The sequence below is a fragment of the Stenella coeruleoalba genome (genome assembly GCF_951394435.1).
Source record: "Stenella coeruleoalba genome assembly, chromosome: 13".
Taxonomy (NCBI): Eukaryota; Metazoa; Chordata; class Mammalia; order Artiodactyla; family Delphinidae; genus Stenella; species Stenella coeruleoalba.
This window is the reverse complement of record NC_137159.1, coordinates 77063019-77078052: the sequence shown is the minus strand read 5'-3', so window position 1 is coordinate 77078052 and position 15034 is coordinate 77063019. Positions and strand designations below refer to the sequence as shown.

At 40.6% G+C, this 15034-nt stretch overlaps 2 protein-coding genes across 4 annotated transcripts in view; one reads left to right on the top strand and one right to left on the bottom strand.

Moving 5' to 3' along the window:
• The window catches only part of SMC6 (structural maintenance of chromosomes 6), a 76566-nt gene extending 65889 nt beyond the window's left edge, over positions 1–10677 (bottom strand). For 2 of the 3 annotated variants that reach the window (XR_013831106.1, XM_079941167.1), the window contains exons 1-2: positions 10483–10677; positions 1758–1900 (exon numbers count right to left, since the gene is read on the bottom strand). Coding sequence is in view for 1 of the 3 variants with exons in the window: in XM_079941167.1 (XP_079797293.1) it covers positions 1758–1895 (138 nt within the window). In the remaining 2 variants the exon portion in view is untranslated. Of the gene's footprint in view, positions 1–1757; positions 1901–10482 lie in introns of those variants that run through there. The other variant, XR_013831107.1, reaches the window with a different exon arrangement.
• A 184-nt stretch (positions 10678–10861) lies between these two features.
• The window catches only part of GEN1 (GEN1 Holliday junction 5' flap endonuclease), a 30255-nt gene continuing 26082 nt past the window's right edge, over positions 10862–15034 (top strand). Inside the window, exon 1 of the mRNA XM_079941169.1 lies at positions 10862–11221. The gene's annotated coding sequence lies outside the window, so the exon portion shown is untranslated. The remainder of the gene's footprint in view (positions 11222–15034) is intronic.

The following is a 15034-nucleotide window of genomic DNA, read 5'->3' as shown; positions in this document are numbered from 1 at the left end:
ACAAGTATCCTTCACGTTGTCCTTTTAGAGCCCCATCCACATCCCACCCAATCCACCCCCTCCTTAACACCTGGCCCAATTATCTGTTCTCCATTTCTGAAACACTGCCATTTCAAGATGTTATATTAGTGGGATCACACAGAATGTAAGCTTTTGAGATTGGCTTTTTTTTTTGCTCAGCATAACTATCCATTTTTGCCTGTATCAGTACTTCACTGCTTTCTTTTGCTAAGTAGTATCTCAGGGTACAGATGTACCTCAGCACGCCTAACTACTCACTCACTGTGTGACATCTGGATTGTCAGTTTTGGACTATTACGAATAAAGCTGCTATGGACATTCATGTATAGATTTTTGTGTGAAGATAAATCTTCTTTTCTCTGTGACAGATGCTGGCTTATATGATATAGTTCCGTGTGAAATTTCTTAGAGAAACTGCCAAACTATTTCCCAGAGTGACTGTATCATTTTACATTCCCACCACTGAACGATCCAGTGTCTCTGCATCCTCACCAGCATATGGTGTTGTCACTTTTCTTTTCTTTTTTTTTTTTTTTGCAGTATGCGGGCCTCTCACTGTTGTGGCCTCTCCCGTTGCGGAGCACAGGCTCCGGACACGCAGGCTCAGCGGCCATGGCTCACGGGCCCAGCCGCTCTGTGGCATGTGGGATCTTCCCGGACCGGGGCACGAACCCGCGTCCCCTGCATCGGCAGGCAGACTCCCAACCACTGCGCCACCAGGGAAGCCCGGTGTTGTCACTTTTCAAAAAATTTTAGCCATTCTGATGGGTATGCAGTGATATCTCATTGTAGTCTTAATTTGAATCTCCCTGATGAAAAATTATGCTGAACATCATGCCATGTGCTTATTTGCATCTGTATATCCTCTTCTTCAGTGAAATGTCTCTTTATGTCTTCTGCCCATTCTCAAATTGGATTATTTGCTTTTTACTGCTGAATTTTGAGAGTTCTTTATACAAACAAGATATTAGAACTTTGTTAGATATGTGATTTGCAAATATTCTCCTGGCTTGACTTTCCATCCTTATAACAGGGTCTTTTGCAGAAGAAAAGTTTTTAATTTTGATGAGGTCCAATTTATCAATTTTTCATTTAATGGTTTGTACATTTGATGTTAAGTCTAAGAATTGTTCCTGAATGCTAACCCGAACCTGAACCTGAACCTGAACATTTGGTACAATTCTCCAATCAAACCAACTGGAACTGAAGATATCTTTTTGGGGAGTTTTTAAATGATGAATTAAATTTCCTTTATAGTTACAGAGTGATTATGATCTATTTCATATTGAATGAATTGTGGTAGTTTGTGCTTTTCGAGGAACTGGTCCACTCTTTCTAAGCTGTGAATCTATGTGTGTAGAGTTGTTAACAGTATTCCCTTATTATCCTTCTGATGTTTGCAGAGTCTGTGGTCATATCCTCTGTTTCATTCCTGATATTAGTAATTTGTGTCTTCTCTCTTTTCTCCCCTTTGTCAATCTTAGTAGAGGTTTGTCAATTTTATTGATCTTTCCAAAGAACCAGCTCCTTGTTTCGCTGTTTTCTCTACTAATTTTTTCTAATCATTAACATAAACTTCAAAATTAGTGAGATGATTTTATCTCAGCTTTTTAAAATTCATATTACTTTTCCTCTGCAGAGACCCAGCTCCTGATACTGAATTAAGAATATGACATATAAACCAGACATGAGAAACATGCAAATCAAAAGACATAATATTGTAATTTTGCACTCACCAAAGCAGAGGTACCATTAGTGAAAGAAACTGTACATTGATCTTCGTCACCATCTTTATCAAAATCATCCAGCTCTTCTTGTCTTGGTCTTTTGGCATTTCCAGGAGAGAAGAAATTGCCTTCCTTTCTTTTGGCCATCAGGTCTAAACAAATATTAGGGACAATGAAGAAAATCATGTATAGCATCCATAAGATTGTTCCATATACCTTAAAAAACTAAACAAAATCAGACAGACAAAGCTTAAGTTTTAGTACTATATCCATTCATATTTACTTTAAAAAGTTAGAACTATCATCTGCATGGAGGGAGGGGGCCGTGAGCCAAAAGATGAAGGTGGTCACTAGAGACTGGAAAGGCAAGGACACAGATAAGTCAAGAACCTCCAGAAAGGAATGCAGTCCTACTGCTCCCTTGATTTTCGCCCAGGCAGACATGTCAGACTTCTAACCTACAGAAGTATAAGATAATAAATTTTTGTTAAAAAAAAAAAAAATCTGCATTTGCTACACTAGTTGATTTTACTTCAGAATGATTTATGACCCAGGTTTTTACTCATATGGGCCTAAGTGTTTTAACTCCTAAGCTCACAAAAGGTAAAAGATCTTATTTGTGAAACTGCGGATCTATTGATAGAGATGGCATAATGCCTCTGAAATGATTCCAGAGCAATCATCCAATTTTTATAACTTATAAATGGTGAACCACATAAAACTAATTTTAATTATTTTCCCAAAGAAGCATATTTGGAGCAGTGCTGCCTAGCATCAATAGTGTCCCTTAACTCTTCTCCAAAGAATCAGCCCATGCTGATTGTCTGTTTTTTTGTTTTTGTTTTTTACTGATATACTATAAAATTTATACCTAGAAAATGAACATCATCAAGATTTTCTAAACATATAAATGCTGCATCTCAAGTCAAAGCTGATGGTCTTTGATTGAAATTAAATGGTTGACTACTCCAAATGTTGCTTTCATTTTTCTCTTAAAAATTCACTTAGAGATCTAAAATGATAGGTACCCAATAACTGTTTGCTGAATAACTGGAAAGAAAAATCCACAGCATAGGTAATAAAAAATTTCTAAGATGTAAGAATATGAAAAATAGCTCTACTCTCAACCCATTTAGGTGCCCCTAGTGCTATACTATAGCAGCCCTGTTTGTACCAGGTACATGGCAGCGGTGGGTTAAATGAGATTTTCTCTCTCATGCATTTGGATTGAAAGATTCAAGTCAGTTCTCAGTAGAAGAGAGGAAAGCTCCACTTGCTGATGTACCTGCAGGGCAAGACGGCCAAGCTTAAGTGTGTGTGTGTGGGGAGGCTGGGGGGCTAGTGGAGCGGTGTTACAAAGACGGCATGTAGTAGACAGAGAACAGGGAGCCTAGAGCAGAGATGTGAGAGAAGGAGGGCAGGCGAGACAGACATTCGTACAGTGTTTAATTTTTACCCACTGCTTTCTTAAGTTACACTGACAGAACCAATTTTGCAGAAACATCAAATGTCTATACATACTGTGTTGGAACTGCTTTGGGGAACTATCTTTGACAGGTTTTATTGTGACAATGCATGCTTCATTAAGTGAACTGGGTAGTTTCCCTATCGTTTTTTTTTTTAATATATTTATTTTATTTATTTATTTTTGGCTGCGTTGGGTCTTCATTGCTGCGCGCGGGTGAACAGGGGCTACTCTCCATTGCGGTGCGTGGGCTTCTCATTGTGGTGGCTTCTCTTGTGCGGAGCATGTGCTCTAGGCATGCAGGCTTCAGTAGTTGTGGCATGCGGGCTCAGTAGTTATGGCTTGTGGGCTCTAGAGCACAGGCTTAGTAGTTGTGGCGCATGGGCTTAGTTGCTCCACGGCATGTGGAAACTTCCCGGACCAGGGCTCAAATCCGTGTCCTCTGCATTGGCAAGCGGATTCTTAACTCTTAACCACTGCGCCACCAGGGAAGCCCTCCCCATCCCTTTTTTTTTTTTTTTCTTTTTGCGGTATGTGGGCCTCTCACTGCTGTGGCCTCTCCCATTGCGGAGCACAAGCTCCGGACGCGCAGGCTCAGCGGCCACAGCTCACGGGCCCAGCCGCTCCACGGCATGCGGGATCCTCCCAGACAGGGGCATGAACCAGTGTCCCCTGCATCGGCAGGCAGACTCTCAACCACTGTGCCACCAGGGAAGCCCACCCTCCCCCATCTTTTTAATGCTCTGAAATCACCACTCTGGCATGACATTGAAATGTTTTCTGAAAGTGAGAAAGAACTAAGCTTAAAGCTATTAGATATTGGAGACTATTTTAATTTTATGAAATCATTTCAATTTCTTTTTTGTACACTGGTTATTACAGGTTCATTATATCTTCCTAGAACAAGTTTGCTATAATTTTATTTTCCAGAACACTGATAATTTAAAGCTTCAAATTTACTACACAAAATTACCTTGTTTTGTAAAATCCTCAACTGTGGTCATGACTCCTTTCACATCAATTCTATTTAATTAAATTTAAACTTTTTTCTCCCAAAAGTAGTTATTTGCGTTTTTCAAACCTAGTTTTTCTTTAATGAAAATATTTTAATGTTTATTCATATATTTTTATACAACCAAATATAAGAGATACGCAGTGGGGCTGGAGTTTAGTCTCTAATTCTTTATCTCAAAGTGCAAGTTAATAAAAGCAATCAGACATCCACTTTCAGGAAGATGGAATAGATGTAATTTTCCCTATTCTCCCTGCTTAGTAAAACTAAAATCCTTGAAAAATATATACTATAAGACAAACATAAGACGACTCTGAAGGAGGCAGACTGGCTAGGAACCACGTGACCCCAGGAATGACATCGTGGTAGTTCCCTGAGTTTTTGTTTGCGTCAACTATCCCAGACTTGGAGAAGCCAGCAACAGGGGAAACACCAACGGGTGCAGGGGAAAAACAAAAATGCCTAATGAGGGCTTCCCTGGTGGCGCAGTGGTTGAGAGTCCGCCTGCCGATGCAGAGGACACGGGTTCGTGCCCTGGTCCGGGAAGATCCCACATGCCGCGGAGCGGCTGGGCCCGTGAGCCATGGCCCCTGAGCCTGCGCATCCAGAGCCTGTGCTCCGCGATGGGAGAGTCCACAGCGGTGAGAGGCCCGCGTACCGCAAAAACAAAAAAAAGCCTAATGAAAGCTTGCTCACTCTAGACAAAGGAGCAGGAAAAGGGGAGCCTAACAAGACAGGAAACTTTTAGACAATAATCACTCTACTCCAGTCAAATATCACTAAAAGAACTGTTGGCCCTTCCTCTTCCCCCCCAACACCAGCAAAGGCCAAGTGGGTAGCCTGGACTTCCACCCTGGTGAAGCTAGTTTCAGAGAAGGCTGTGTAGGCCAAGTAGGGAGCCATGATGATGGCATCAGGTGGAGAACTTAGATGTCCACCCCCAACAGGAGGTAACAGGATGCTACTTACTCCCATTCCCCCTTGGATGGTGTCAGAGGAGGCCTTTTACCACTGCCCAGAAAGGTGAGGAGGCCACCCCACTGCAGTGTCCATGTGGGGGGCTGAAACTCCCACCCTAACTGAACAGCCACCGTAAGCTATGGAAAGAGCTCTGGTAAAGTTTTAGATGTGAGTCTTTGTGTCCATGGCCTAAAAAAACCATAGGGCAGCGGTTCTCAAAGGTTGTGGTGTCTTAAAAAGTACCAAGGACCTCAAAGAGCTTTTGTTTAAATCTACCAATATTTACCATATTATAAATTAAAACTGAAAAACTTTTAAAACAAGCAACACACAAGTACACATTCTATCAGTCGCCAGAGCGATGGCATCATCACATGTCTGTAACCTCTGGAAAACTCCATTGTACAGTCACAAGTGAATGAACATGACAAAGGGAAATAACATCTTACAATAATTATGAAAACAATTTTGATCTTGTAGACCCTTTGAAAGAGTCTCATGGATCCCTGGACCACACTTGGCAAACTGCTACTGTAGGGGATACTATAAGCATGTCCATGACACAGTGCCATAAAGGACAAGGCATAGCTACCAGTAATAAAGTTAGGGCAGCAGAGAAGAAGCCAGCCATAGAATGACTGGTAGACTTGATATTCAAAATGTGGTCCAAGGACCATCAAGCAGCCATCTGCATCTCCGAGGAACATATTAGATACCCAGAATCTCAGGCCTCAATTTAAACCAACTGAATCTGAAGCTTCATTTTAACAAGGTCTCGGGTGACCCACAGGCACATTGAAGTCTGAGAAGAACTGTTGTAAACAACATTAAAAAACTTGGGACTTTATCCTATCCTGAAGGCAATAAGGAACCTAATTTATCATGATAAATCAAATGCCACTTAAAAGGTATATTAGTTAACATCCAAAGAAGGACACTTAACAAATGCCTTTTGAGACAGTACTAGTGTTACAGTCACAATTACATAATATTCACCATCTTTTTTACAAGTAATGTTCATTTTGAATCTCTTACACAAGTCAGAACTTGAAAATCAAACAATTCTCAAATTATTTAATAGCAAGAATTAATGTATATTAGCTTCAGCTTGTTGCTAATTTAAGTTCCCTAGAATACCACCAGGCTATTATTTTCCCAACACTCCCTTCTTTCCCACCCACACCTCTATTCCTTTCTCAATTATAGTAATTTATTTATTATAGAAGAGCAAAGAAGACACATTACTTTTTGGTTTTCCCAACATTAAATGCTCTTTTAGACACTGTTTTTATTAATGCTTAATACATGACCTTGCAGTTAGCAGACACATCAGCTGACTGATTTTAGTATTTTACCATTAGAAAATGGTAGTTTTTCAGGTAAAATTGGGGGGAGCAAGGGGCATGAAGGTAAATGTGATTAGCTCCTCACAACGAATGTGAGATTCTATACAAGACGGAAGACAGTGTGCTACGTGACAATGATGTTTTTTATTTGCTGTGCTTAGCCTGGGATTTGCAGTTTGCTGTTAGGTTGCCATGGTAACTTGCATCTAACAGACACTGAAGGATCCTACCTTTTAAAATAGGAATCACTTTGTAATTTAATGATAATGGATTTTTAAAAACACACATGAATGTCTTGAGAGTTAATTTTAGGTTACAATAGTAAAATTGTTTCTAATAGGCTAAAGAGACATATAAACAGATGCAAAGAAAAACACTTTTAATATCCTGCAATATATAAAAATAGAAAAAAAAACTCCTCTGGGATTTTCAATATATCCATAAAGCTCTTCATGGTCTTTAATATTTGTTTATTTACAATAAAAAAATTAAAATTAAGGGACATATCATTTCCCCCTCGCAGAAAGCAAACTCCATCAGAGCAGGAACAGTAACAAATATGCAGATTCTCAATAAAAAAAAGTTCAAGAAGAAAAATCAATCACCAAGGGTTAATTACAGCAAGCATGTACATAGGAAATTTGATAGAGACCAAAAGCATTTTAACAAAGGACTATACATTTCTAAATTTTCAAATTTATTGTGAGTATGTAGTGATTCACACTTCCCATTCATATCAAAGTAGGGGTTAACAGCAGTGAGAACAGTCATAACAGAACTGGAATTATTAATAGAAAACAATGGTTAAGAAAAGGCAAACTGTTGCTGTTTCTGAATCTGCCATGGACTACTTACCTCATTCCCAATTCCACTTCTCCCACCACCACAGACAAATTCATTCTGCATTATATCACCTCATTTTTAATGTACTGAATTAATTAAGCACACTACTTGGAATATATCATGAAGTAATGTGAGATGCAATAGATAATAAATAATATAAATAAGTGAAAAAAGTCATTAGGCCATCCATCAAACAATTCCAGATAAGCAAAACTAGGAAGTACGAAGCACAGCACTTCAGATAATAAAATGTGAACACTCAGATTTATGTTTTAAAAAATCCCTGTGACCTCAATATAGAAGACAAACGAAACAGAGAGAGTAAGAATAGGGGCAAAAGAGACCAGTCTCTAAAGGATAAGGGGTGCTGAACAAAAGCAGTGGCATGCACATCAATGTTCACTGCAGCAATATTTACAATAGGCAAGATATGGAAGGAATCTAAGTGTCCATCAACAGATAAATGGATAAAGGTGTGATACACACATACACACACAATGGAATATTACACAACCATTAAAAATGAAATCTTGCCATTTGCAACAACATGGGTCAATCTAAAGGGTATTACACTAAATGAAATAAGTCAGACAGAGGAAGACAAATACCCATATGATCTCACTTATATGTGGAATCTAAAAAACAGAAGAAACGAAACAAAATGAAAACAGACTCACAGATACAGAGAACAAACGTATAGTTGCCAGAGGGAGGGGTTGGGGATGAAATACCCGAAGGGGATTAAGAGGTACAAACCTTTCCTTTAATCCTCAACATCCTTCTAAGTATTGTCCTTATTTTACAAAAGGGGATATTGAGGCTCAATTAAAAGATACTCAGACTTATGTAGCTATAACTTAGCAGAGCCTAGATCCAAACCCAGGTTGTCAAAACCCAAAGTCAAACCTCTTTAACGTCCAGGTTCCTCATGGTATGAACTGAGTTTAACCAAGTTTGACTATTTATAGGCAGTGAAATTGGATATTAAGCTGTTCATCTTCTTGTCCATCCTTCGTTAATGTATAAAACTACATAAAGGATTCTAATGTGATATGTCCCTCTAATATTACTTATTCAAGCCAATTAAAACTTGGGCTTGCTTTATAGAATTTTACCTTGTGTTTAATTTTCGGAAACAACCTTTACTCTTAATACTAAATGCCATTATCAGTAGACTGAGCAGGTTTGGAAAGGAAGGAGGATAAATAATACATTTATGTTGTTTGAAAACACTGAGTTTTAAGTGCTCCTGAGATAGAGAGGGCATAGGCAATAAAATATACTCTGCAGTAGAGGCAGATTTGGGAGTGGAGCTAAGAAAGCCACAGGAAGTGTTCTGAATTTGGTCACCAGGGAAACTATGTTTAGTGAGAAAGATGTATCTCATTAACTAGTGAATCCAAAACACTAACATTAATGTAAGTATCTACACTTGACCCTCAGTCATCTGGACTTGTGTGTGTGTGTGTGTGTGTGTGTGTGTGTGTGTGTATATATATATATATATATATATATATATATATATAACTGTGACATTTAATTATGCCTTAAATATAATGCATACTATTGTGGTAAAATTTTGAGTTATTTACTAATTCCTGAAAGTAAGCCAAGTACGGCTTTGATTAATTTTCCTAACTTAGGTCTAAATATGATAGTCAAGATTTAGGCAGGTTTTACACAAAATTCTACATCCAGGCACTCAGTAAAATATACTCTGTAAAATAAACTTTTGAGAATGAAACTGGTTTTTCACTGTAACCACTTTAATATGCCATTTGTGCTGACTTTTGCCAGGCTCAATTCTAAATACTTCATACTAATTATAGACAGGTACAGAGATAAAACTCTAACTCTCTCTCTCTATCCCCCCACCCTCACATATTTAAGAATCCTGTGAGTTAGGGACCATGTTATTTTCTCCAATTACAGAAAAGGAACTGATATTTGCAGAGGTGGTACCGACTTGTCGGGGGTCACATTAACACTGGTTCTGTCTTGCACAAAAACATGTTTTTTAAGCAATATTCTAGTAATCTCCAAACTTCTTTGTACTTACAGCCATTCAAGGGAAAAAAAAAACCAACACAACTGTAAATACACATATTCTCATAGGAAATTATTACTCTGCATATTTCACACAGTAAAAGAACGAGATAAAGTAAATCTAAGTAGTTCCAATATGGTCCCTCTCCACTCATGCACCCATGGAACTCTCTGCAAGCAAGTGCATGTGCCAGTGAACATTTTAAAAGACTACATAGCAGCCGTCTAAAAGCCGTCAGCGAATTTGGACTCTTTTTCTTTTGAATATACATTCCAGAGTAGCTTGTCTTCAAAACACTCGCTTGTAATCGTCTCCTCGTGAAATATACAGAGCAGTAAGCACTCACATAAGTTCTGTCTTCAGGGTTTAAACAGCAAATAGTTGCTCTTTCTAGGAATTATCCCAGGATCCTCTCAAGCCCTTTCTCTACCCTTGAGTCCTGTGTTCCGCAATTCCCAATAGTGATTCTTCTCCAGCTCATCTCCACGAGAAAATCAGGGAAAAGAAATAACATCATAAAACCTCCAAACATCATAATTTAATTCTTCCAGGTACAGAAGAGTTTGCGTTCTCATGAAACTGACATTTTAGCAGCAAATCCAATTTAAGTAATACTTACATACATCTCTTAAACATTCTTAAGTTGCTACTTGCGAGGTACCATCAAACGGGTGATAAAAGCCCGATTCCCGAACCCAACCTCACCCCCCGACCCTTATACCCCCCAAGCCCCTCGTCAAAGCCTAAAGGGCCGTTTTGGGCCGCGCGCCGGGTCCCGCAGCCCGAGCCGGCATTGGCAAGCCTCGCCGCCAGAGCCGCTCGAGGGCGGAGCCCAGCGGACACACGGGCAAGTTTCCCGCGGCTGAGGGGACCTGTGCCGCCTGCGGAGAGGGCGAGAAGATCCCCGCCGGCCGTGGGCCGGGCCGCCCGGGCCCCCTAGACACTGTAGCAGCTTCGCTGACCCGGCCGCCACCAGGTGGGCTGGGGGCGCCAGCTACGAGTACGGTGGAGGGGCATGGACCCGCAGCAAGGGAGAGCGACGGCGCGCGCCCTCACCCTACCTCGAACAAGTCGAAGTCTCCCGAAGGAACCTGATCGGCGGGGCGGCCGTGGCGCAACAGGACGCTAAAGCCACCCGAGGGGCGTCTCAGCGTCGGCCGGCCGCCGTCGGCCCGCGGGGTTCTGCGCGCCCACAGCGGGAGAAGGCAGCAGCCCGGCCGCCCCGGCGCCCACCGCGGGACACTCCGCGCCTGCGCCTCGCCCCCCCTCCCGCCGGGGCTCCGCCCGCGCGTGCGCAGTTCGGGGTTTTCCGCGCCACTGGAGTCTAAGAGGGGCCGGAAGTGCCCCTGGGCGGACGGAGAAAGCTTGTAGAAGCTTAGGGCTCGGCGATAGCGGGACGCGGGGAGCGGGGCGGGTGATTTGCCTAAGTGAAAGTGAAGAAAGCTCGGAGCCCCAGGACTACAGTTCCACCCATGCGTACAGCGACCGGCTGGGAGCCCGAGAAGCCGAGCGTACGGCCGCGGTCGCGGAAAGGGGACAGTCACTTCCCGGAAGAGGCGGGGCCATGGACGAGAAGGCACCGAATTCGAAGTGCTCCCCAGGAGCTTTCCGGGGCAGGGTGCTAGGCGCCAAACGGTCGACTTTGCTTGGGGAAGGAAAGAGAAAGTCTTTCCTTTTCTTTTTCTTATTTTTTGAGAAGAGAAAATTTAGAAACTTGTAGACAGCAGTAGTTAAGATTCAGGCCAAACTGGTAAATCACGGAAGGGCGTCTTTCAAAACCAAGGAGGAAGGGTTGTCCCGGTAAGTCCCGCAGAACGGTGGAGAGACGGCACCGCCCGGGTCCGTCCACTGGCTCCTTTGCAGTCTGGGTTGGGGACGAGCTCTGTGTTCGTGTCCCTGTCGCACCCGCCCCCTCCTCCCAAAAGACTCCCTTTGGGTCCAGGAGGACAGCAGTCCGAAGCTCCCGGCCGGATTCAGCCCTGCTTTCCGAGCCCGGAGTCTCCCAGTCCCTGCGGTTCGCCCCGGCGCGTGGGAGCTGTCCGCCGCGGCTCCGCGCTCTGGCGGCCGTGCCGAGGCCGCTGGGTCCCGAATGTCCTTCTCCCGGGCACCGTGGGGTACACTCCCACGCCTGGTTCAAGGCCATCCTGGACGAGCCTTCCCTGATCCCCTTGGGCACACTTGGGTGTTCCTCTTTTTTGGTGTTAACTTTGTGTTTTGGAAATACTTCCATTATAGCAGTTATCTTAAGGCATTGTGGTTGTTTATTTACAATCTTTCTTTCCGCTGGCGCGTGCCTACCTTGCAAACGCTCTCAATAAACATCGGAACTAAAGAAGTTTAAGGTCCTTGGCTTAGCTTTCAGCGCTTTCTCAACCCGACATTAAGCTACCGCCTCTGTCTTTACACAGCTCTTCACGTGGCAGCCCTTCACGTAATATACTTTCTATACCCCAAAATCTTCCTTTCTAGATGGAAAAAAGGGGTATTTACTGCTAACCCAGAACACCCCCGAAGAAATTGATGTCAAACTTCTGGTCTCCAGTAAGGAAATTCCTACCCTTTTACTTCTAAAGATGATCAAGTATATGTTCCTTTCCTGGCCTTTGCCATGATACACATATGACATAGTCGAAATAGGTGAAAACACTACGACATCTGGCCCAAGTGGTCCTTGTGGGTAAAAGATGGGAAGCACAGCTGGGAGGTCTCTGCTTATATGTCACTTCCTTTAAGAAGTCTTCCTTGATGCCCTACACTAGGTAGGATACCTTCTTTAGCTCTGTTTACTCCTGTAGTTCTCTAGCCTTACTTCTGTGCCTGTACTTGTCACATTGTTATAATTCCCTTTTTATCTCTAATCTCATCTAACCACGGTCCTTAAATGCAGGGCTTGATCTTTCAGTATTGTATCTCCAGCACCAAGAAGAATTCTGGTAAATAGTAGGCATTTAATAAATATTTATTAATAACAAGTAATTTAAGCCTGTGTTATATTATTCTTCAAAGTTTAAGCTAAATTCATATGAAAATAAAACTGAAGAAATAATAAACACAGCATTAATTACTGAAATTATGTGGTAAGTCCTATACAATACAATCCTGAATTGAAATAAACTTTATACAGTTTACCTAACTTTATATGAAATAGAGTCATCTGCATGGGAATTGGGAAATTTAAAGTAGTTCCTGCTTTATTGTTAAAAAAATTTGTTTCTAATGTTTCTGCTTAAAACTGAAATAAAACTGGAAAGCTGTTAGTTTAATAAAATGTATATTTTTGCATATCAAACCATTTACCTCTTTTATGTTCTTTAAATTTGATTCATTAGTGGAATTAGCAAGGTTCTGTGCTTTTCTCACCTCATTCAGTTTTATAATTAACCAATAAAGCTTATTAGCTTTTAAGGAAGTTTTAGGAGCATAAATTGATTTATGGGTACCATATGGTTACATCAAAGGATTTGGTTTTGTTTTAACCTGAAGGGGATTCTTAAGCTCTTTTTTTAAACTAGAAATTCATGTTCTTTCTACCAAGAAATAATATCTGAAATAGAGTGATTTGTTTTTAATACCAAGCTATCAGAATTGTTGATGAGATTCGAAAGATATCAGAATCTTGTAATTCATTTGGTTTAATACCTCTCATTTTGTAGATGGCTTAAATGTCCTCCCAAGGTTGTACAGCTAGTCAGTGTATATCCAAGATCAAAATTTTAGGTTTTCTATCCCAAGTCCAATGCCCTTTCACTAAAGCATATAAATTGAAGCCACTAGTAGGCTATAAAGTTATTTGCTGTGGGTTGTTCTGACTTCGTTGATTCACATAAGTATTCTTGCATCACATTAGTTCTTAAGAACTATATTAGGAGACTTTTTAAAATATATGTAATATACATTGATTGCCTGAGCAGATTGATGTCAGTGAAATCATTACGTTATGAAAGATAGGAGAAGAGACTCACCAAATCTTACATCATAAAAAATTTCAAATTTCACCTATTAAAATAAAAATGGAAGATAAAATTATACACAGTTTGGGGTGAGCTTGCTATGTGTAGTATTTTTAAATTTTACTTAATGCTGAGCTATTTTCAAGCAGCCTTTTCAGGTTGATCATGACCTCATGCAAGAACCATCTGTTCTATCTTTGAGTGTAGTTGTACTTGAATATCTTAAAAGTTGTTGCATTCTGTCCCCTTTGGGAACTTTAAATGCTTTTACAGTCTTACCATTGCTACTTAATATCACTTCAAAGGAAGGGCTGGTGCAAAGAAAGTGACAAGGAATGGGAAATAATAGATCGTGGAAATAGACATTTTAGATTAAGTGCATCCTTAAAACATGTTATGGGGAGTTCCCTGGTGGCCTCGTAGTTAGGATTCTGGGCTTTCACTGCCGTGGCCCAGGTTCAGTCCTTTAGTGGAAAACTGAGATCCCACAAGCCACACAGCACAGCCAAAAAAACCAAACACACACATGGTGTAATTTTTCATAAGATATTTCACATAATTTTACCCTTTCAGAACTATTGAGGTATTTGTTTAATATTCTGCTTTTACAAGTGATTTTCAAAAGGAGCACAAAGACCTTAGGTTGTAGATCTATTGAAGATAATCCTAAAATAGTATTTTAGAAGAATGCATTACATTTAGAATGCTTTGTAATTTTACATTAATATTTTTTGCATTTTACAACTGACTATAAGATAGCACCATAAATGAAGTAAATTAACTGGTAACAAACAGAAGTTATGTCACCCTTAAGGAAATTCACTGTCCATTACCAGAGAGATGAAGATTTTTAAATATGTTTTAGATTTTTAAATAATATCATTGTGGCTTCTATGGGGAGGATGATTGCGTGGGTGGCAAAAAGTAGAAGCAGAGAGGCCAGTTAGCAGACTTCAGGCACTAGAAGAGTATCTTTAGAAACGGGGATTTAGGATGTGTTTTGGAGACAGGGGACTTGTTGATCAAGTTGCTGTTAGAGAGTGAAGTAAAGAGAACAATCAAGAATGACTGCTAGGTTTCTGGCCTGAGCAACTGGATATTTGGCAATGACTAGGGATAGAACAGTTTTGAGGAGAGATGGTGGAATCAAAGAATTACATGCATATTATGCATCTATGTAAAGTAGGAGATTAGATGTTCTTATCAAGAATTTGGAGAAGTTGTCAGATGATGAGGGATAAATATTAAAGAGGGAAAGTGAAGAGAAGTTTCTTCATTATAGAGTATTCAAAGGAGACTCACCTCTCTGACTCTAAAAATGATCTTCCTGTGAGTCTTTCTGTTAACTTTCTAGTTCTTATGCCTGCCACCAATCCTTTAAATAGTGTTGCTTGGCATAGTTCTAATCTATTATTTTTTAGTTAAGACTATATAAAGTCTTGCAGTTATTCAAGAAGGTCTAATGGAAATTCATTAACGGTAAGTTACCAAGAGAAAGAAAAAAAAAAAAAAGACTCATAGCTCCTAAAAATTGTCCCTTGGGTCCTATCATTCAGAGAAAACAGTGGAGAAAAGCACGTTTCACAATAGCAGCAATTCTTTCATGGTTATGAAAGAAACATAGCAGAGCATTACTACTTTATAGGAATATGCTTGGGGGACA